Raw genomic sequence first — 25663 nt, 5'->3', positions numbered from 1 at the left:
AATTCAATCATTCGTTTCGTTCTCGAGATTAACGTTCAATAATAAAAACTCACCACTTTGTATTATTTCTAGATAATACATAACTGCATGAATAATATATTATTTATGATATACTACGAGTAAGCAATCCATTGAACGGTGTACTCTCTGATTTTTAATAACCGTATGTTTTTGTCTCTTGTGACGCATCTATGATCTAGTTTCTAGTTCGAACTACGCTTCGTTTTTTGAATAATTATCTAGTTTCGCCACATTCCAACCGGTAATTGTTATGACTTGGAATCTATTCATATATAATTACTATAACCCAGCAAAATGTAGTAAGGTACATGGTATATTAATGTTCTATCTTCTCCGTTTGCAATTTGAAAAGCTACGAGCTTATTAACATCATTTAATTTATTCGTTTTATATGTATTCTTCGGTAATTTTATTCGCTTTGCTGTTGAATTTTATATTTCAGATTTCACAAAGATACTTCGCTTTATGTAAGGTTGTCTGAATAGGTACCAACCTAATCAGACAACCTTACATAAATTCACAATAACATATTCTACTATCAAATAGAAAAACTTAGTATTGTTATATTCCGATTTGACAGGTGAGCGAGCCAGTTTAACAATAGACACAAGGGACACATTTTTTCAACACAATTTCCCACTGCTAGGCTAAGGCCTCCTCTCCCTTCGAGGAGAAGCTTTGGACCATATTCCACCACGCTGCTCCAATGCGGGTTGGTGGAATACATATTTGGCAGAATTTCATTGAAATTAGACACATGCAGGTTTCCTCACGATGTTTTCCTTCAGTGCCGAGCACGAGATATGTTATAAACATATATTAAGCACATGAAAATTCAGTGGTACTGACCTGGGTTTGACCCCGAAATCATCGGTTAAGATGCTCGCGTTCTATCCACATTAATATCACAAGGGACATAACATCTTAATACACAAATTCGGTGGCGCATAATTAAAATTCATTCTTTAGCGAAATATAAATATATTTTCTTAGAGAAATTATAATATTACTCATCGTTCAAATAGAACTTTAAAAGCATCTTTTATAAAGAAATTCTGCACTTGAGAAGTTTCTTATCATAAATCATAATTATACTTGAGATATTTCTTGAACATCGCATAAGTAAGGGATTAGTTATGCGGTGTTCAAGAAATCAATCGAAGATGCCTTACAAAGACTTAAAAACTCCTCGCAATTTCTTGAATATCAATAATACTAAAAGTTAGAATTCTTTGTATATAGTATTTCTTGATTTGACTCAAAAAGTCCGCATAAAATGACATCAAAGGTACGTTATATCTGTATCTTTAATAAATACATCACAGTAAATATTCAATTTCAAGAACATTAACGATGATATTAGTTGAATTTGTTTCCCGACGGTGACGACATCCTAAGTCGAGGACTGGCTAAGAAGGGACTATGACATAAGATATCCCTTAAGCGGACTTTACATCTGGCTTTAGTCTCAGTGCTCATGTGCTCATCAAGTCCAAATCACAACTCGATAAAATAAAATCTAAATGATTTTCTAAGCATTCTCTTTCCCATCAAAATAAATATGCATTTTTGTAGTGTTTATTATAATGCCTATATATTACTATTAAAATTAATATAATTGTAGAGACGTCTACCCACTTTTCCGTGCAAAGTCAAGACGGATATCTAATAAAATATAAATACTAAACAATTAAAAAGGAATACATAATATTACACATACAAATCTGCGCAGTTGAGTTTTTAGTACAAGTTATTAGTTCTACGCAACATACGAGTTCAACTTATATCGTGAGTCACGTTGGTAGGACTTACGACGCGCTTTAAGTAGCTATACATACGGTGTTATACTAATTGGGGTATTGTTTATTACGTATTGGAATTTATATTTTATTAATGGATTGAATCGATATAAGGTATTAAAAAAAATCAATTGATGTCAATTATTATTGAATATATAACCGATCGAGATAATTTATATCGTAAGGTTTTTGCGGAGGGGGGGGGGGGTCGTCTATTAAGGAACAATACGAACAAATATACATACTCACTTTCGCATTTATGATATTTGTTGTGTATATGTAGTGTTGATACTTCGATTCTTATTAACAATATAAGTATTTGAATGTCAATGGTATTACGAAATTGTATTTAACATCATAAAATCTCTTATATTTCTTACTAATTGTGATACGTTTTTCATTTCACCTATGTTTTCTAACGGACGACTTTGAGGTTATTTACAAGCAATTTTTAATCAATACTCACATCTCGACGGACTGGATTTTTTTCTTGTTTCACTACATTGTGTACATTCTAGGTATATATCCATATACCTTCCATCGTTTTCGTATATAATTACATCCAATATACGCACTATTGTACATTTTGTTTTTATATCTTAACAATTATAAAAATAAATTGAACGAAATCGAATTGATAAAAAAAATGTACATTCTTAATATAATCCTACGCGGATTTAAGCGGAACAGGATTAAATTATGCAACGCAAGCTTATTTTATACGCATATTTAATATTGATAGTTGCAAATAGTCACGCAATCGCGAACTGATTGTAATCGGTCACTTCTGTCCATAGAAATTAGCATTGTAAGAGGCATTCCTTAGATTGCCTATTGAGTGGAACGTACCTAGTGGATATTTATTTGTATTTGCACGTAGAGGTATGTAGATGGATGTGCACCAAGTTCAATTACTTCTTAGTATTGAAAGCGAACTTGCCTTAATAGCTGTTATACATACAAACATCGACGACATCTAAGGATACATTATTATTGTTAAAGCTTCAATTTTCTTATTATAAATAATAATAAAATGAGCTAAGATTACAAACTTAATGTACGAACTCTTTTGCATAATTGTACAAAATCTGAAATTCTCTCGCATGTTCAATCACCGATCCCTATTCGTCTAGCATGGTAAAATTAACCCAACTAAGTTATATAGTAAATATAACGTTAATTTCGTATAACGTTATTATTTTTCGAATTTAATTAAATATAGAAAGACATACAAAAATGTCTAAGATATTTTTTAGTATATGCTCTATGCTAATTAATTAGTATGCCCTGCGTTTATTGAATGAATCATTATGAGTAAAACATAACAATAATATATACATAGCACTTAGCATAGTATATTGTTCATGAACTAATATTACATTGTTCGATTAAAAAGTCGTGAAAATCTATCATTACATCTTTAAAACACGGTCATCTTTATTGAATACAATTTAAAAACTGGTTATATATTAAATACTGATATTCGATTGATTCTATAATCCAATTAAATAATATTGAGAGGCGAATTCAGTTATCAAATAAACGGAGGGTATGTGTTCGTGCAAAAACCGACAATGCGTGGATCGTCCTGCTCAACCAACGCGCGTCCGCTACTTTAATGGTTCGCAAACGAATATTAATGCAGATTGTTGTATTGCACGTCGTATTGCGTATTATGGACTGGACTTCATGTGCTTATATTGTGCAATAATTTAACCCCTTCATCGTTCCTCGACCGAATTGCATCGCTGAAAAATTAACCTTAATAAAAATGGAATAAATTTTATAGGAACAAAAATACTATTCGTTTTAGCCATAAGTGTGAGAATACCAAATATTTAAACTCTTATTTGAGATCTCGAGGCTAAAATAAAAATAAAAAAAGATTACAACAGTTTACTTAATAATAATTGAAGTAATCTTTTATGAACAATATTTTAGCATTTGTCGTCAAAGACTACCGACGGAAAGTACCTGTCAAATTTTGTGCTTGTTTTGTGCTTGCACAGTTGAAACGTGATTGATTTAAAATAGATATATACTACTTACACGTCTCTGATGTATAATTATCTCGGTGATGGATTTTCAGAATTTCAATTCCAGGAATATCCATACTAATATTCTAGCCTATTTTATAGTAAGGATAGGCGTTTTTGTTCACGCTACCTACGAGTTTATATTCGTTAAAACCTGTGTATATTTCTGATGGCTGTGAACTGAACGTGATTATCCAGATCCACCCTTTTAATCGGATAAAAGCATATCTTCAAAAATAAAAAATACATTTCAATTCTGATAGGCGACGTTCGACGTCTGTTTGTCATTATTTTTCATGATTTATACATCAGTGTCATGTTCTAATTTTGTCGGTTTTATAAGTATAATATTGCTGTTTAAATATTAAAATTATTTTATATTAAATCATTTGTTGGGAAAAAAGAAAATGACTTTCTGAACAATCTATTATAAACTCGGCAAAATCTTTTTATAGTCGTTCGTTTAATCAAAAACGACGTACGTATGTACATCGGCCACTTTTTTATGTGATATAGTTTTAGCGGTAGGTTTCTGTTTCGTTTAATATGCGTATGTAATGTTTGAAATCAGTCACACATGAGAATGTTTCCGTGTTAATGGTATTTTATATTTTTGTTTGTGTGTGTGTGTACAAATATCCAAACGCGATTATTAATTTAGTCATAATCCGTTCAGTCGTGTTAGTTTGATGAAAGAATTTAAAAAAATCATACAAAACAAACAAATAAATGCAAAAATAATTTTTCATTTACCCGGAATAAATACTTCATGTTTATTATTCCATGATCTAAGTACCCGTCTTTAACTTTTTTAATTTATTTATTTAATTGTTCTCATTTGAAAAAGGAACCGCATTCCACATCAACGATGTTTTTTTTTTAATTTAAATCATCCTTTGTTTTATTCCAATTTTAAAAATAATCACTCACTAAAAAGTTTCAGATAAATTAATTAAGTCATTTTACAGTATAACGATACAGATCTCAAATAGTTTTCTTTCGTTACATAATAAGGCAGCATACAATAACGCTCACTTAATGTTACGGTCATTCACTTCCCGATAACATTGGATCGAATTATTTGACACGCTGTAGTAATCTTTATCAAATTATTAACATATAAATTTTATTTATGTTACCTATAAATAAAAATAGCACATAACATTTTACGACTTGTATTTGAATTGAAAAAAGTACTTCAAATATCAATTATATAGGTCAATGTTTCGTGATACTATAAGATACTTTTTTAAGGAAAATAGGAATGATAATAATATGAAGAGAACACACGAGGCCGTCTGTAAGAAGAAGAAGAAGAAGGTGGATAGATCATTATTATTGTTTCCTAAGTAATTTTCTTGGTTCACATTAAAAATTGCTAAGGAGTATTGTTTTGTGTTTATGAACTTGTACAAAAACAGATTATTTTGAAGATAAACTTAATAAGCTTACTGAAATTGCTAAAATAATACATTTTCATTATATTACCAGTTAAACAGCTTAAGTCGCCCACGCTATTGATCGTTTATAAGACAACAGATAAAATAGAAAATTAAAATTGAAACAGAATATAGCTTCGGTATCCACTCCTGATAATTTAAATTTAAATAAAAATAATAAAAACCTAATATTGGAGTAGATTATGTTTCCACTTTTAGAGCATTTTCATTTAAATGCGATTCCATTTACGAGTAAGGTTCGAAAACTTGCGAGTTAATCAGGTGAGTTTTAAGTAATCATATGTTTAATTTTTTATTTATTTTTATGTTCATTTTGATACAAAAAAATCAGAGGTATTTGTCTGGATTAGTACCCATAATCACGGTCGGTTGGTCTCACCTGTATCCCAGAAAAATAAATATAATAGTAAATAAATCAATAAAATAAAAAGATCTAAAAAATACATATTGATGCAATCAGCTACGGAACAGACCTCGTAATATTAATCAGGCAAATAATTTACCCTAAATTTACTTAACACATATAGAAAATAAACTTGCATTAATCATTGAAATCCGCTAAATAGCATATAATACATAACATAAGCAGCCTGTAAATTTCCCACTGCTGGGCTAAGGCCTCCTCTCCCTTTGAGGAGAATAAATAGCATGCCCGAATTATAATAACAAAATGTAAGCAAAACGAAAATGAATGGAAAACACCAACTGCTTACTTAAAACATCACTAGCGAGCTCGATGCTTAATAAATATGTAATACGATGCGTAAATACGATTCGAAAGCGGATAAGAGTAACAATACAAAATCGTAATACATAATATTTAGCTGAAATATTAAATATAGATATCTATACAACTAAATGTATTTATTGCGGTACAAATTTGAGCTTACATCCAGCTATGATATGTAGGATGAAGGACAGGGTTCGTCTATAAGCACGCAGTATTTTAATCCGATTTCTAACATATGCAACATTTCCCATGAATGGATGGTTTCAAAATAACATTGATAAATAAGGCCTATTACTTCACTACAAGATTATATTAAAAATAAAAATTCATAGTGGACTTCTAGGCAGGATATATAAAAAAATAATTGTTGTTTACTGACGTATTCTGTAATTAAAATGGTAGAAAAGAGTAACTACTTAGTTTAATGTCGATTCATCTCAGAATCTACTCTCCGAACCGGTGGCAGCTTTAAATTCAATTCAACAGTGTTACATGATAGTTCACAAGTTCTTCCATGAGCCTAGTTGAATTAAGAATATATTGATTTGATTTTGGTATTTTTAGTTGGCTTAATATGTTTCTCTTGTATTTCTATGAGATTTCAATATCGAAGGGGTTGAACTTATCAATTACAATGTTAGCAAATAAATATGTTTAAAACCTGTTACGAGTCATCTAACATCGTAAACCGGTAAACCGCTAATGTACCGATTTTATCAAAGGAGATTATTTACCTGCATTTATTTAAAAACAAAGTTTGTACGATTGTGTTTACTACACGTTAATATGGAGAGTCTTAATGAAAATCCTAGTAAACCAATACATATCAAACTAATACCAGAGGTTGCAACGCGTTTCGAAACTCTAACTATATTGAAATATTGATATCTACTTCGATGGTCTTTGCAGTTTCGCGCGCTTTAAATTAAAACTATCAACTCGACAAGCGTTAATTACTAGCATTTGATTTAAGCCTTATTAATCTATATATATAATAAAAATATACATCCAAATGTATACACGGCACGTATACCAAAATAACATTTTTTTCAAACTCTGTCTGTCTATTTGATTGTGCCGGTTAATCTCTGGAACGGCTGGACCGATTTTGACGTTGTTTTCACTGGCAGATAGCTGATGTAATAAAGAGGCTACAACAATAACTTTTTTATTTAATTACGCGCACGAAGTCGCGGGCATATCTAGTAATAAAATAAAATTCAATTTTTTTTTTGTTTCTTAACAATAATGACATTTAGGTGACGTTATGTTTTAAATAACATTGGTTTAGATGTATTTTATTAATTGTATTGATTTAAATATATTAATTTTACTGTTGTCTAAAAAAACTCTGCTACACAAGTTAATACATAACTCAGTACATAATTGTGATGGGGTTTTATGCGAGCCCGTCCAGGAAGATATCATCTCGCTCATTCATCATATTTTCTATAGCCACCCAGTTGTACTTTGTAATTTTGTGTTCCGGTTTGAAGGTTGAGTTTCTTGAGTTGAGTGAGCCAGTGTAACTACAGGAGAAATAACTTATCAGTCCAGAGTCGGTAATGTAAAAAGTGGTTAAGATTTGGTGGTATTAAATCCGGGCTAGGTGTCCATTAGGCCGCCCGCCTACTGATGCAATAAAATAACATATATAAAATATGGAGCGTACAAAAGAAACGCAAACTAATATATTATTATTACACGGGGCGCGATCGATTTTTCACTGTGATTATTATATTTTTTTCAAAAAGTAAGTACTGGAGAGCTTTTCTGTAAGAAGATACTCTAAACTCACTGCAGACCGCGAACGTTAAATGTCAGATTGACTATAATAATTATGATATTAACGTATCAAAATGGCGTATCACAGTAAGTCGATTGTCAAAATTTCACAATAGAGATACGAATTGAGCTCTTACAAAATCACAACTACTGTACTAAATTGACGTCCATTAATTACATCTCGTTATATAGCATGCAATTTCGACACAATACTGTATTTAAGGAAACATAATATTAATTAATGGAATGGAATGGAATGAAATGGAATATGTATCATAACTGATAAAACTTAGCTTGTACGTTCGTTGTATTTGTAAATTCATTCAAAGTTCTCTCGAAAAACGAAAATTTAAACATGAGTCAAATAAATTCCTTTTTTTTTTTCATGATGTTTCATTTATTGTATACGAATTAATGAGGTTAGTTTCCGTTCTTTAATTAAATTTAAAAAAAAAAGTTTCTTCGCTTACTTTCATACTGCCGATATAAACACAGTCATGTCCTCTTAAACTTAGAAACCATTAAAGAGTTTTATGTCATTTTTATTAGCAATAAATTATGTTCGAATTTCGATCTGGATCCAATGGATTTGTTATAATAATTAATTCGGCCTTCACTTTGCAGAAATTCATGATATGCAAGGATTAAAATTACTTCGTAAATACATAACTCACGGCAAAAATGCAATCTATATGTTGATGAGTATCGTGGACGTAACCACCCCCTTCTTCTGCTACTCAAACACATGCATAGTACTTAATAAAGAGTGCTACTGAATGTATTTTTTATCATGTTATTGAAATCAAATTTTCTTTACAAACTCCTTTACGAATTCTTTGTTTTCTCAATCGAGACGTTTTATTGCAAACGGTAGTTTTGAAAATGAGATTTAAAGTAAAAAGTTTCAACTAAAAACGCGTTCTCAACTCTGACAGTTGAAAAAAATTATCAATACATATTTTCTAAGCTTTAATGTTTTAATTTTACAAAATTAAACCACAAACCTTTAATACTCCACGACATAGACATACCTTTATTGATGCCACCTACACCCGTCACCAAATTAATAATTGTATTTTGTTGCAGTATTCGGTAGCAGCATCGATCGGGGTCCCGAGTTTAGTTCTGCGTTCACGCAAACTTTGCTGAAAAGCCTTAAAGGATTCCTGATTACGACAACGTACAAAGGGATCGTGGTGGTCGTCTCGCCGAATATACAAGAGTATTTGGGCTATACTGAGGTGTGTGATAAGAGTTCTACACTAATCTATATATAGGTACGGAAAAACTTATTTTCCCAAATATAATATTAATATTATAAATGGTAAAATACCTTTGCCTATTACGCTTTCCCGGCTACAGCACGTAATATTGGTGAAATTTAGTACGGAACAAACTAGATCAAAAAGGGTCGCATACAAGTTCTGAAAGTATTTTCGTCACAGACTGAAGCTAGTTAGAAATGAAAATAGTTTTCACGGAAATATGTATACAACTTTCAAATTACGTACAACATATTTAATCATAAGTCTACTAATATATCCGCTGAAGAATGTTTGTTTGTTTGAAAGTTATACATATATTTAGCAGCCACATTTCAAAAAAGTTTGCTTCAGATTGACTATTTATTGAGTAAGGCTATGTGCAATATAAAGGTATGCCACAGCACGCAGCAAAGAAGTGGAGCAAAAACATTTAGCGCATATGCAACTGCACGATGCCTATTTATTTATTTACAAATCGCATATTGAGACAGATTAAAATATATACAGGGTTATTGGTAATTCGACGTATTCCCGTTAGGAGGCAACAGGGGTGAAGTGAACTATTTTTGAAGTATCACGTTTTTTCAAAGTAAATCAAAACGCGATAATCAAAAATGGTTCAATTTGCATTATACACATGGGGGTTAAAATTATCGCAAATAGACATCCCTATGTTTCATATAAATAAAAAATCCATTGATGTGTATTTTCAATGACGTATATATTAATTAAATAGTTTCAATAATATCATCTCATTATATAGTTTTAATTCTATATTTGCCAAATTACAATGAGATTATATGATAAGTATAAAAAATATGAAATGAGATACGAAGATAAGATAAACAAAGAAAAATCTAAATCGTTTTTCATAAACTTCTCAAATTATAATTAGGACATTGTTGTAAGGAAGATTTGTGCACATGGAAGACTTAATTGACTAATACAGATTAAATAGAAATAACTATAATACAAACAGCCGGTAGTTCTGCTATATTATATACTTCGCCGCAACTCCTGACTCTCAGGTTTCTGAACCGACTTTGACTAGGATGCAATTCAACAAGTTGTTGTACGAATAAATAATAAACAAACACTCTAATGTTAACGTTTTACTATTATTTTATATATTAAAATAAAACAGAACACATATCATACGGTATATTTATTTTTACAAATCACATTTAAACATTAATACATTTCAACTTAATAATACAATAAACATTATAATCAGTACAATAATCTTACCTTAAATTACTTTCGCCATTAAAGCCCCAAACGAACTGAGAGCTAATCTATTCACAGGGTGCTTTTAAAAGCCGTAATCCTTCTTACATTTACAATTTATTTGTCTACCCGCCTTGCTGATTTTCTCACATTTCAATAAATATAGTCAAATCATTACCATATTTATGTACAACATATATTACTTATTTTAAATAGCTTACACTAATTACAAAAATATATATTTTTATTTAGTATATTAATATATGGATATTTGTAATGTAACTAAATACCCAATACATAATTATCATTTTAGTTCCCAAGGTTTGGCAATACTGGCAAGACGCCTTAACGTAGAGAATGGTTAAGAAATATTTCTTACAGCACCAATGTGTATGGGCAGTGGTGACCAGTCAACATCGTTTCGATAACATTACAAACTACAGATTAAATAAAAAAAAAATCCTGTCTTTTGATTTTCATTTCTAAATTTAAAATATTAGACAACAAGAGAGGTGCCGCTGACTTTATTCATTTATCGGGAACACGTAACTAATTACAATCAGTCAAATATATTATTATATAAAAAAGTGAAATATATTATTATAGAAAAGATAATATAATATAACACAATATGTGCAGAGACAACGTAAGTAGATGGTAATAGTTAGTTTCATATCGATTGCACGGGATAATTCTATGTAATGATAATTATTAATTTTATAATAATAATTATTACTAAATATAAAAACAATTGCAACGACAAATTATAAACTTTTTAAAGAGTTCCAGTGGTGTTACATCATCCCTTTGCGTTTGAAAATAAATATACTATAAATGGCTGCGGCGCAGATGATTTTATGTTTACGCTCCGGTTCCTTTTAATTCGAATAAAAAATTCGTTTACTTTGAAGCTAGTCCAGTGCACACGGCTAGCTTTATATGGCTGTGTCGCGTGTCCGCAATTGTAAAAAGAATCTATGCTTTAATCTCCAACGGCACTACATGTAATATCGTGTAACATACATTATGCAATTAGACAAATACTTATTGGGAACCACAATGCCACGACACACTAAAAGATACACAGATATGTCAACAATATAATATTCCCACTTTTGAGGCTTAAAATCACGCGATCGGAGTCGCAGGCACCAGCTAGTACACGATATAATTAATTTAAAATGGAATAACTGAGTGCTATCGCGAAGTCGTAGTCGTAATACTAATGTTCTGTATGGTAAGTGTGCATACACTGCGCAACTAAGGCTAAGTTGCCTAGACTTATATAGTTAACTTTAATAGTGACAGACAGTCGGAAGTGTAAGCTGGTAAAACATAAGTATACATATCGAAGGAGGTAAGATAGTTAAGGGCATAAAGCCATCAACGCAACACTTTGAGTGTCGTTTTGATGGCTGACCTTTTCCAACAGTCGTGAGCCTGGATTATTGACTGCCACCGATGGGAAATCATATTAAATCAAGTCCTGCCATCATATCTCAAACTCTGAAATATATACTTACAGTGATTTTATTTCATTCTCTACACACATTTAGACATCCTTGGTGGTAGGTTTTTTTGCAAGCCTGTCTGAGTAGATACCACCCATCGCATACTCTACCAACAAGTAGCAATACTTAAGATTAGGTTCTGATTTCATAGATGCGTGAGCCAGTGTAACTAACTACGGATAACATCCACTTCCACGCTTTGTTGGTGGATTGACGATAAGAAATCATTAACATTTCCTACGATGACAATGTCTATGGGCAGTGATGGCCACTTACCATCAGATGACCTATTTGGCAGTTCGCCTATTTATGCTATTAAAAATATATATCTGTCGTGAGGGAATCCACCATTTAATGGGCTACATATTTGGTCATACTGGCATACGATATGATTATGCTTAAGACATACGTTTTCCACTGAACACCAGATATAATAAGCTCGTAAAAGGACAGTCATGCTAGACATCATTTTAACCTATGATCGTCGGATAAAATCCACGTGATCTACTCAATGAGCTATAACAGCTTCTCGCATATAGGTACGACCATACATTTGTATGACAAGTTTAAGCAATTACTTGGATTTCATTATCTGTCCGGAGGAGACACATAAGGCACAAAGAAGCTGTTTCATACAGAATGGTAATTCAGATAGAGTACAATCAAAGACAAAGTTATTCTGTAATAAATACATTTGATATTCGATGATCGATTTGATTGTAAGGTTCAAAAGTGTCCCTCAAATTATATAATTAGTTAATGCTGTTATATCATTTACTGAATTAATTAATGTTCGAGTGCAATGTCGAGCTTCGAGTAGTGTTAAAAGTACATCATGGACCGGATTTACAAGCGGGTAACTAGGGTGGTTGCCCGGGGCATATTGACTAAAGGGGTGTGCTAGTATGGCGGCCGACTTTTGAATGAAAATCGAACCAATTAAAACTAAACAACTTCGCTACTAAGCTTGAGCTACCCACAATTTGAATTTTTTTAATGCCATAATTACCGCGTAAAGCTAATATTTGTTCTATAACACAAATTTATGCATAAAAATAATTGTGTCCGGATTGGTGGGGAAGGTAGCCAAAATTAAGCCGGTCCGCCAGCAGAGCAGCTTAAGCTAGCTTTGCTCTGTCTGTAAATTCACAATATTATCCTACTTAAGTTTCGAGTAACAACATTAGTCGAAAAAAAGTAAACGAATGATATAGGAACGGATGGACAAACGTAATACGTTGCTGTGATTAAAATAAGATTGTATTCAGACAAATGCGTTGAGAGGATCTATTGTGTTTTTTTCATTGCATTCATATTTTTAAGTCTCAATCGGACAACAGTATCAACCTTACTTGTTGAGCGACGCTCAAATGGAAAGGAAAATAGAATAATGCCCCTGGAACCGAATCGATCTCTTCCATGGCGATCCTCTGATAAAAGAGTTATTATTTGAGTTCGGACGTAACACACTAGTAAATATAAATATTGGACAACATCACATACATTACTCTGATTCCAATGTAAGTAGCTAAAGCACTTGTGTTATGGAAAATCAGAAGTAACGACGGTACCACATACACCCAGACCCAAGACAATATAGAAAATTAATGAACTTTTTCTACATCGACTCGGCCGGGAATCGAACCCGGGACCTCGGAGTGGCGTACCCATGAAAACCGGTGTACACACTACTCAACTACGGAGGTCATCAAAACTAGTGGTGTATAAAAATGCATATTCACCTTGATTGTGTGAGAATTTATCAGTTCTTTATAATATTTACTCTTCAATAACAAAACAACACAATTTCCGTTCTAAATTTATTATCACTAAACGTATACAATAACGAAATATGTATTTATTACATAACATAATTAAACATTATTAAAATTTGCAAAGGTAATTATGATAAAGTTAATGTAATGCATATCCTCGTATTCCATTTTAAATCGCCCAAAAACGGAGTTGAGTTTTAGATAAACTCTTCAGTATAACTGAAAATGAATTTTGTTTCACCGGGGATAAGTGTGTTATTACCCTTAGGATGCACCCCTTACCTGTTGCCTACTTGTACAATTTAAACTGAGCTCTGGAGAAAAGATTGTGTAACCCTTTGTTGTGAGTGTCTTTGATGGTGTTGTATTTATTTCAGTAAAACATTACGAAACATTATTGATAGCTAATGTAAAAATCTTATAATTTTAAATGTTTATACATTTATTTAATGTATCGCGGAAACTTAGGCTTTGCTTTTTAATTCCATCTTCATATGTGTAATTCTTAAAAAAAAAATAATTCCCGAATTAAAAGTAGCAAGGCTTCGTATTTCGAAAAAGTACTATATGGTTAATTAAAATACATATATATGTAGGTACCTATATAACTGCTTTCCACTTGTCTCATTGCGTATATTATCATGTATATATTTTATGTTACCACTGAGACTTTTCCCACTGTCCGTGGTCAAGACAATCATAAAGAAAAATCTCCGTTTCAAAACTGTTTCCACTACTAATTTTTCGTCTGCTTAATTTGTATTTCTAATTCATCTCGTGTTTCCATAGTTATCTAGAGCAGTGTGATCATCTTCTACTAAAGATGGAAAGCCTTAGCCCGGCGGTGGAATATCTACAGGCTGTTACTTTACTTTTACTTTACAGCTGGAATTACTCGGCCAAGATGTCTTCAGCATCATACACAAAGAGGATCATCAGCTCCTGGCCGAGCAACTATATCCAAGATCTTGCTCTTTGACATCGAATGGCCAGCTCTTGTTACCTCGAGAAAAAGACGCTGAAAAGACAGTCGCAGAAGCTTTGTGCAATGAAAAACGGAGTTTTATTATAAGGTAGATTAAATAACAACATTTTTATTAATAACAATTTTTCTAGGAATCAACATTGGAACATACCTATTCTGAACTAAAAGTAAAGCTACATTCACACCTCTGATACCAAGCAAGAGCTTGGGTTAATTTACTTGTTGCACTTTAATAAACTAATTATTTTATGTGACGAGAAACTAAGAGCAAGCATTAAGTTGTATTCGTTTCCGTTGAATTTCTCGTTGATGAATCGATTCGTGCAAGCAGCCTTTCAACTTAGGACTGATAGTAATTAGTACTCTTAGCAATTAATTAATTATTTTTTTTTCTAATGCATTAAAATGTTGCCTGACAATGTTATTCTATAAGAACTCACATAATGAAATTTCAATAACCTACTTACGGTGATGAAATATTTTGTATTTATATATATATATATATATATTTATGTTATAGTTACTATGATCGATGCTACATATCATTCTTTTGAAATTTCACGATCATTTTTCGAATTTCGAATGAAACACAATGAGACATTAACGGATTGTTTCTTCATGTTTATCGGAACTATATTCTAAATTCAAAAAATCCTTGTCTAGATTCAAAAAATTAAGCCATCAACGTTCCGAGCCACCTCAATATGTGACTTGTCACGTAGAAGGCTCACTACGCAAATCGGACCGTGCGGGCACCAGATTCGATCAGATAGTTCAAATTGGACGGCGCGTCAGATCCAGGGGCGAGAATCCATTTTCGAGTGGTAATGACATTGTAAGTACGTTTCAAATAATATACACTAAAATATTGTAATAATTTATTTCACAGAAAAGTAAATGATACAGTACAGGGCACATTTTAGGGCACCGTGTAATTTTGCTATCAGACTGGATTCAAATACGTGCATAACATTCTTGAACTTATGTAATTGTAATAATTCTTAATTACGGCCAAGCTAATAATATGTCATATGTCGTATACATAAAATTACATAATTGTGCAATATTTCTTTTATACAAAGTAAATTAAGTTAATTGCGGTATCCATGTATAATCTTCATTATAATTGGCTAGGAGAGAATATACAAAGGAATTGATATAATTATGTATCCATTGTACATTCAAACCTAATGTGTACGTAAGCTATTATAGAATTAAATATTAATAAAGAAAGATACATATATATCTCAGTATTTGCCAGACGCTGAAAAAGCGCATTCTTATTAGGGTTAAATGATAAAACAATAACTATTTCTTTTACCGCTAAAGAGATTTCAATAAAAACATTTAACTTGGTGGTAGGGCTTCTTGCACGCCCGTCTCTCTAGGTATCACCCACTCATCTAATATTCTACCGCCAAACAGTAATACTTATTATTACTGTGTTCTGGTTTGAAGGGTGTTTGGACCAGTGTAACTGTAGACAAGTGACGTCACATCTTTAGCTCCGACGGTTGTTTTTGCATAGTTGTTAAGTATGGAATGGTTAATTGTACAACGCCGATGTATTCGGGCAGAGGTGACCATTCGTACCATTCGGTGACACATAGGCAAGTCCACCTACATATCATAATAAAAAAATTGGTATGTCGATTTCTGTACATCTAACTACATATAAACAAAATTTTATGATGTTATCGGTTAAGTGGTTAAGGTGTCAAAGCCTAACAAACTAATAAACAAAGACACTTCCGTATTTAAAATGAAAGTAAGGATTATTATTAGCAGTAGTAAAGTATTAATATACTTATTGTTCCTACAAATGACATACTGTTCAGGCACATATAACGAAATATGGCAAATAGGGATACACTTTGAAAAAAGCGCGCTGAATAAAAATCTCTAAAAATTGATGGATTTTCGAGAAGTCGATGCGTTTTCTCGAATATCTATCAATTACATGCATCCATCAACGTACAAATAAGCCGACCACTCAGCTGAGTCTGGTGTGTCCCTTTCTGTGTTATACTAGCTATTAACCGCGGCTTTGCCCGCGTAGAATATGAATATATTTACAAATTAACTTAAAACGTTACGTTAATGTAATACCTCTTTGTATACCACATTGGTGTGTATTTTCAGCCCTTAGGGTAAAATATCCAGAAAATGACGGACTTCCAGACTAACCTGTATACGAAATGTCAACCCCTACTTTTTTCCTTTAGGCGTAAAATATCAAGAAACGCTTAAATACGTATCTACTCATTTTTAATCAGTAGCCCATAAATAAAGTTCAATGTTTCTAACTCAAGAAATTCCATACGAACGTTCAACCCCTATTTCACCCATTTAGGGGTAGAATATCCAAAATTCCCTCCCGAGTGGGTGTCATGATATGTTATTTTATAAGTGTACAGCCTAAAATAGAAGTTTTATGCTTCTAGTTCTAAAAGTTCTAAACATTACAATACTTTCAACAACTTACAACCTTTCATCCCCCTTTTCAACCCTTTATAGCAATTTTTTCCTAATAAAAAGTAGCCTGTATCCTTTCTCAGGCTCTAGACTATTTGTGTACCAAATTTCGTTTAAATCGGTCCAGTAGTTTTGGCGTGAATGCGAGACAGACAGAGTTACTTTCGCATTTATAATATTAGTATGGAAGTATGGATTGTTATTTCCCTCGCTAGAGAGCTCCGATAATAACTGCGTCCGATCGCTGCTAAATTTAAAGTGCTACAGGGAGAACCACGGCCTCCGACGCGCCTATAGCACGCTCCCGCCGCCCCGGCCGGCCGGTACCACCGCAAACGCTACGTTCCGCAATTTTTTAATCTGTAATATCTTCGAAAATATTCATTTAAATCATATGCTGTAAAGGGCCATATAGATCAATATTAAATCAACAATGTATTTAAGGTATTTCATTGGATAAGGATTAATGATGTATAGGTTAAAATCGTTTCGAAAATTAGCCAATATTTGTGGTAAAAAATAAATGACAAAAAAATGTTATTTTGGGTTATCACTTACAGATAGACACATACCATCGCGGACTTTTTTGTAAAAAATTTTGAGGTGTACAATTCTGTACTACATTATTTTAATCTATCTCATAGTCTTCAATAAATATTTAATAAGCCGATGTTTGCAATATATGCGCAAAAATGTGTCTTTTTACGACATCACATTAGAAATCTCTAAAATTATCAGTGTTTATCTATTATATTATCCACGTATTATAAATACAAAATAAATCTCTTTAAATCACTCTATCTATTAAAAAAAACCTCATAAAAATCCGTTGCATAGTTTTAAAGATTTAAGCATAGACAGGAAAAGACAGTCAGCGGGAAGCAATTTTTTTTTATACTATGTAGTCATATAAACTATTTATAATAACCCTAACGAAATTTTTGACGTTTTATTTTGAGTTAAATCGCCATTCACAATATTTCGGCAGTTTACAGTCTCGCGAGATAGTTTACAATCTAACGGTATTTACAATGATACATATATATTATATAACAACATATTATAAAACAAAGTCTCCCGCTGCGGGCCCGGGTCATTCGACTGTCTGAATATGATCATGATAAATTCAAAAACTAGGGACGGAATTTTCATATGGCAACGTTCATTAATTCCTTACACATTCATATCAATATGCCATAAATGAACGGAATGATTCATAAAGTTAATTCGTTTAATTTGATAAGTATTAGTGTAAATTAGCTGAAATTTAAAGATTACGGAAGAACATTACAGATTGAGCCGTAATGGCGTGCGCCGCGTTAACAATGGCCCTCTCACCCTTTGAACTGTAACACGACAACGTTGAGTATTGCTGTTTGGTGGTAGAACATATGATGAATGGGTGGTACCTACCCATACAGGCTTGCACGAAGCCCTACCACCAAATATATGTCATACGCCATCTGTATGTAATTACACTGACTCAAATTAATAGATTTCAAACTAGAGCAATTCGAGGCCGTTACAAAAATATGTTTAGATTCTGAATAAAGTTAGATATTAATATTGATACTCGGTCTTTCGAATCAAATTGGAAACAACTGAAACGGTCTGGACACTTAATATCAGTCAGTCGTAAGGAAAACTGCATATTTTCTGATTCATTTGCTTCTTACCCACGAGCATTGTTATTGTGATATAAAATCAATTCTTTAAAAAGCTTCCCGTTCAGAAGTAGTACACATTCGGCCTGCTTTACTATATTTTTTATTTACTTTTTATTCAAAAGAGAGTTCATTCGTCTGGAAAATAATAGTATTATACGGAGTCGAGCTTCTTATGACTTTGTATTGTGTATTTGTGTTGTCTGGTTTACTCGTATAAATTGTGATTTTCGATAACTGAGTATTTTCTATACCGTTATTGCTTATTCGTGTTTGATGATTTGACGAAATTGAATGTAAATATTATCAAATCAAACGTACATAGACACGTACATAAATGATCTGACAGACCCTTGAAATTGATTAAGAGTTCGATCAGCTTTTTATATACAGTTAATACTATTGTTGTATTCCGGTTTTGAGTGAGTGAGCCAGTGTTACTATGGATACAAGGAAAATAAAATGTTAGTACCCAAGGTTGATGGCGTATTGGTGTTAGTAAGGAATGGTTAATATTTGTTACCCCTCTTATGTCTAGGTGGTGACCACTTACCATCAAACGGGCCCATTTGAGCTTCGATCCACCTATATCCCAAAAAACACGTACAGTTATAGAATGCGTCCTTGTTGATTCCATTCGTATTCATCAGATTGTATTGAATAGTTAAACGCAATCGGAGGAAATTTAATTTTCATTTAGACTTAGGATATAATTCTAGATAAAATAAGCGTTTGAATCGTAAAGCGATACAAGCATTCACAGACATATTGCATGTTGTGGTACAACATGGTAGGCTATATATTACGGCTGTTAATATATATTTTCGAAAGTATGTTTAAATACCTTCATAATATATATGGCGAACATTGGATAAATAATTTTATTTAATTCAGAGTCATTATTGATAGATATCATGATAGATAGATAGAGTCATCAATAACACAGTTAAATCGTGTGAAATGTAAATCTTAAACTTCTTTTAAATTACATATATTTTAAATTCGTAAAATTTATAAAATATCAAAACTATTTGGATTGGTTACACTCATACGAGCGCGCGATCCTAGCAACAGGTGAACCCCTTGTTGAGCGGCGAGCATACTACTTCGTTTTGTTTTGCAATATAAAATTTGTAAAAGATATTTTACAATATATTCTTAATACCCGTGAGAACTACTCAATCCTTTCAAGTACTGAAATAAATATAAAATTTGTCATATACATTTTTATTTATTGTTTAACATTATTATTTTATTTAATACTAGTATCATTTAAATAAAATTATCTCTTAAAATTTCAACATAATGAGTTTGATTTCAATATTTTAATTATTATTTAGAGAAAGAAGAGCCGAGATGGCCCAGTGGTTAGAATGCTTGCAGGTTCAAACCCAGGCAAGCACCACTGAATATCATGTGCTTAATTTGTATTTATAATTCATCTCGTGCTCGGCGGTGGTGTAAAACATCACGAAGAAATCTGCATGTGTCTAATTTCAACGAAATTCTGCCACATGTGTATCCGCCAACCCGCATTGGAGCAGCGTGGTGGGATATGCTCCAAACCTTCTCCTCAAAAGGAGAGGAAGCCTTAGCCCAGCAGTGAGAAATTTAAAAACTTTTATAATACTAATCAATTAAAAAGATTCCATAGAACTCGTCCTAATGAACCCTGATGGTCTAAGTAACATGTTTGTAATTAATACTATCAAAGCCATGCCATATACGAGCTAATGATAGAAGTTCAGTCAATAGCAATGTTGTTGTTGTAAAGAAAGATAAATAACAATTTATCAAAGCGGTTATAAAAATATATATGATTTATATTATACTTCGAGAGCGATTGCTGTTGCCCGTAATGGCAACTATCTATTTCTCGGGCAGGCATTATAAATTTACTGGTTGACGAAATGAAATGATTGGCGCATAGCATTAGACAGAGAAAGAAGACTGAAAGATCCGAGTTCGACCGGGATACGCCAATGACAGCGTTGAACATGGAAACCAGTGTACTAGGTCAGTTGGACTTTTGTCCTATACTATTAGTATTAGAAAAGCTTAATTCGTTCGTTATATTCAGATAAAACTTGTAACGAACTGTTCACGTTTATTGAGATGAATATATACTATTATAAATATTATACATATGTTATTTATGTTATTATTAACAGTAATATTTTTATTGATGTAGTGTACTGTGTAGTCATAGGGTGAATTAGTCACTCTAACTACAGGCACAAGGGACATGACATCTTAGTTTCCAAGGCGCATTGGCGCTGTAAGGAATGGTTTTAATTGAATACGGATCCAATTACGGTCGGTGACCACTTATCAAAATATGTATGAGGGTAAATATGTTGTTACTCGGGTTTAAAACATTTATTGCAGCCTTGTTAAATTAAAAGGAAACATTTCTCTGTAGTGGGAGAATTTCCAATTGGAAACTGGTTGAACTAACCTTTGATGATCGAAAATATAATATTTACATTGACATTAGTAATAAATTAATTTAAGTTTTGTGTATATATATGATATGATATGATTTAATTTTATTGAAATCATCATAATCATATTTCGCATAATTTCTTCCTAACTAACATCGAGCAAATTTCTTCTCGTCACTTGGCAACAATGTTCTTTAAAACTAATCGCTTTTCAATTTTTGATTTAAGGTAATTTAAATTTAATAATTTCAATTAAGTATATAGCACTAATTATACATATTTATATTTACATAATACTAATCAATTAACAAGATTCCATAGAACTCCTCCTTATGAACCCTGATGGTCTAAGTAACATGTTTGTAATTAATACTATCAAAGCCATGCCATATACGAGATAATGATAGAAGTTCAGTCAATAGCATTGTGTCTACGCGTAGTTAGTAGACAATAAACAATCTCAGGTTTCAAAGATACAAGACCTATTGTTCTGCTTGCATTATGTATGACAAAAGCAATTTTTAAATTAACTTTATATTTATGTGAACGCGATATAGAGGTAAACACACTTGTCATCCAAAGGGCGAAGTCGCAACAGGTTCAAGTCCGGTTAACTTACCTACTAGAAAAATGGGGTTGTGAGGATATGATAAATAAAACAATTGTTAACGTAAATCGGGCATTATCATTGGTTTACTTTTTTTTTTAATTTAAATTTATATCGACTTGATGACATTTGAATATGTTCTTTATAATCTGTTATGTATAAAATAAGTAAAAATTAAACAAATAATGTGGAATATTAATATGATTAATTCTCGAAAAATAGAAATACAATAATTATATTAGGCACAATTAAGAACAGTCTCATGATAGTTGATAACAAGACAGATTATTTTATTTTAGGTGTTCGTGGGTATAGTGCGACCGGCAACTGATACTTTCATAAGCGAGAGCGGTCTAGAGTCCTTCAGGATGGAATACCGTACTCGACATTCCATTGACGGTGAAATAATCCAATGCGAGCAACGCATCGCGCTCGTTACTGGCTACATGACGCACGAGGTGAATGGCGTCAACGCAATGAACTTCATGCATCGTGACGACGTCCGCTGGGTGATCATCGCTTTACGGGAAAGTGAGTACCTAAGTATATTCAATTAGTAGCGCTGTCTAACGTAGACTCTTTAAATATATCTCTACCGCTCACTTCGAATGCCTACACCTCGCTCGCTGTGCAAACATAAGCGAGACAAACAAAGTTAACTGCGAAACCTGACACTTGGGACGAGGTGTAGATCATTTAAAGAGTACGTCTATAACTAACTGTCGACTGCACTGCGAACGTTATAAAGTACATGATACGCATTTAACTATGATCTTGGTTCTTCTACAATCTTTGTTTATTAGTTGATGACGTTTAAACTTTACCGGATTATAGGGTCACAGAGAGAATTAGCTTACAATGTCGTTTAGATACAAATTGATGTTTTATCGCACATAATAATTACTGATTAATAAATATTCTATTAAGAGCACCTCTCGAATATTCCATGTAGCTGCGTACAATGAAATAATAGTATAATTAAAAACAGTTTCTGAGAAACTACGTTTTGTAGCCGGTTATTATGAATATTAGCTTTCAAAACAATTCGGAACCAGTATGAAATTATTTGTTTCGAGCGAACTCTAAATGTTTCTTTTGTTGATCGCTCTGGCATATGAAATAATCGCAATGCGAATACTCAATATTTTTAATAAAGAGTCATCGAATGTTATGCGTATCGTAGATAAATAAAATATTATATAAACGGATACAAGTTAATTGTTTTCTAGCGTATCAAAGGTGAATGAGTAAAATTATTTAATCAAACAGTCAATAAATATAATTAATTAATTATAATATGAACTGGTAAAATTTGTTTCACATCACTAGCATAGTCATAATTGATATTATTATTATTAATTGAACAATGAAATTTTATTTGATAAATCAGCGAGCGAATGCCATTCATATTATCTGACTTGTTTACGTTCTCAATATTGCCGTGCAAATTGTTGCCCTATCTCACATCTTTCCGTTATCCACGTAACCACTATTGCAAATATAATAGACATCATGATTTTACTTCAAGTTTCATGGTTTGAACATTCAATTATGATGATATATATATATATATATAAAGAAACAAATGATAAATACAAATATTTTTGAAACTTATTTGACGTTGTAAAGTCATCCCAACTTTTGTAATACATACCTTGTATTTATTACCTTTAACATATTTGAGTTAAAGTCGGTCAAGTTCAATATAGCTATAGTCTTAAGATATTATATTCTCCACAAACTTGAATATACTTGATTTGTAATTAGGTATTCATTTTCAAATTAAAATCAAACTATCAAGAAACAACTTGAAATTCTAAACTAAACACAATAAGAATTAAAAATATTGCCGAGGTAAGTAAATTCCCTGTACCCTCAAATTAATATTGTACGTTTAAAAAGCAGACATGTTGGTTCCAGACGTCAGTGACAACAGTGACATCTTTTTTTACTTATTCTGCACTCCCCACTGTGCGCGTCAATGTACAAACAAGGTTACGTTAGGCTTTTAAAAGGATTTCATAAATTCAATGAAAAGACTCAACTCGATTCGACTCGAGTGAGTATTTTTTCCCAAATTGGACAAACACAAAATAATTTTATTACTTCCACGTAAAAACGTAGCTGGATCATGGACGACGTAAATGTACGATTTCCGTACAGTAGTGTTAGTACGAAGTCTATAGTTGCAAGAGAAAATGTTAAAATGAAAATTAAAACAAATCAAAGTGTTCACTATGAATAATGAAAATATATTATTTTCGTAATTATAAAATGCCTTTTTTTTAATTCAAAGAACAAAAAAGAAATGTTTTTGAGGAAATCGGAGCAGTCTTATCTGACAATGAAACCTTACGAGTAAAATTTCAATATCCTTCAATTACTGCGAAATAATATTGAACCCTCTCAAATACAATTCCAACTCGCACTCGACCGGTTTTTATATGTAAACATTATTTTAATCATTTGTTATATTTGCAAATGTATACGTCTCGAGCCTAACTATCTCTTCATTTGCTGATTACAAACGATAACTTCGTATTATAATATCGAGTGAACGTGTTTTTTAAAAATAGTCTATGAATCGATATTGAGTTATCAGATGTTTGGTTGATTTGACCGCCAGACAGTCTTTTACGTACATAAAACCATGACTGGCCCAAAATAGTGTGATATATATATTTTTAGTTTAGTTTTTTGATAGGATCGTTTGAGTGTTGATTGGTTTGTGATGTGATGTGAAATAAAAATAAAGAAAGAAAAAGATAACCCATCAGCTGTATCTACGCTTTGGTTAAAAACACTACACGACGAAGCGGCTACCATGCGAAGTTATTCTAATAATCATCACGAGCACGCACACATGCATACAATTTTCTTTCAATATTCTCCCTTGTAATTAATTATTAATTAATATAATATAGAATTGTCGCTATTTTACACGGTTAGCTAAATAAGACCGACTCATATAAACATGACTGCATTTAAAATTCATCTCGTGGTCGCCGCTGAAGGAAAACCATGAAGAGAAAATGTATGTCAAATTAAATACTACATATATATATTGAATAACATGAACATATGTACATATATCGATCATAGAGAATAGAGCAGATTCGTGAAATATTATCCCTTAGAAGAATTCGGCCCTTGACCGGCGGGCGGACAGCTGTTACTTATTGTGATAAGAGTATTCCGGTATAAACTCGTCTGCGTACCGCACACTCATCAAAATATATTTCCGCCAATTAGCAATACTTAGTATTATTGTGTCCATTTTGAAGGCTGAGTAAGCCAGTGTAACAAGGGGCGTAGCATCTTAGTTCCCAAGGTCTGTAGCGCATTGGCGATGTAAGGAATGGTTAATATTTCTTACATCGCTAATGTCCATGGACGGTGGTGCTTACTTATCATCATGAGACACATTTGCCCGCTCCAACCAATATAAATATAACTGTTTATATGAATATAATAACATAATATCACTAATTGTGATGAAAAACTTAATCAAGTTCATATTCAAATTAAATATAACTGCCGGTCAAGGGGAAATTAGGAGCGGGTATTCGCCCCGTTTACCCACTGCAGCTCCCGCCCTTAATAACGTTTCCCTGCTTTGAGACGAGGTTAACTTGTCAACGTATGTAGCGTTTCACAATAGGGACAATTTTCAGGAAACGCACCTCTGTTAGGACTAAATGCAAATTTCCTGTAGTGTGTGACGTAATTAACGATTTATTGATACTTTCATCTATGTATATCTATATATATATATATATATATATATATATATATATATATATATATATATATGTATGTATATAAAATAAAAAGTCCTGACTGACTCATTCATCATCGCTGAGCGTAAACTATTAAAGT

At 32.2% G+C, this 25663-nt stretch overlaps 1 protein-coding gene across 6 annotated transcripts in view; it reads left to right on the top strand.

Annotated features, from left to right (window-relative positions):
- LOC113404222 (hypoxia-inducible factor 1-alpha-like) overlaps positions 1-25663 on the top strand; it is an 87044-nt gene that overhangs the window by 32610 nt on the left and 28771 nt on the right. For all 6 annotated transcript variants that reach the window (XR_010309882.1, XR_010309880.1, XR_010309881.1 and 3 more), the window contains exons 3-6: positions 8918-9072; positions 14495-14682; positions 15258-15429; positions 22084-22315. Coding sequence is in view for 3 of the 6 variants with exons in the window: in XM_026645062.2 (XP_026500847.2) it covers positions 8918-9072; positions 14495-14682; positions 15258-15429; positions 22084-22315 (747 nt within the window). In the remaining 3 variants the exon portion in view is untranslated. The remainder of the gene's footprint in view (positions 1-8917; positions 9073-14494; positions 14683-15257; positions 15430-22083; positions 22316-25663) is intronic.

The sequence above is a fragment of the Vanessa tameamea genome, chromosome Z (assembly GCF_037043105.1).
Source record: "Vanessa tameamea isolate UH-Manoa-2023 chromosome Z, ilVanTame1 primary haplotype, whole genome shotgun sequence".
Lineage (NCBI taxonomy): Eukaryota > Metazoa > Arthropoda > Insecta > Lepidoptera > Nymphalidae > Vanessa > Vanessa tameamea.
The sequence above is the reverse complement of the archived record's forward strand: the minus strand, read 5'-3'. Positions and strand labels throughout refer to the sequence as shown.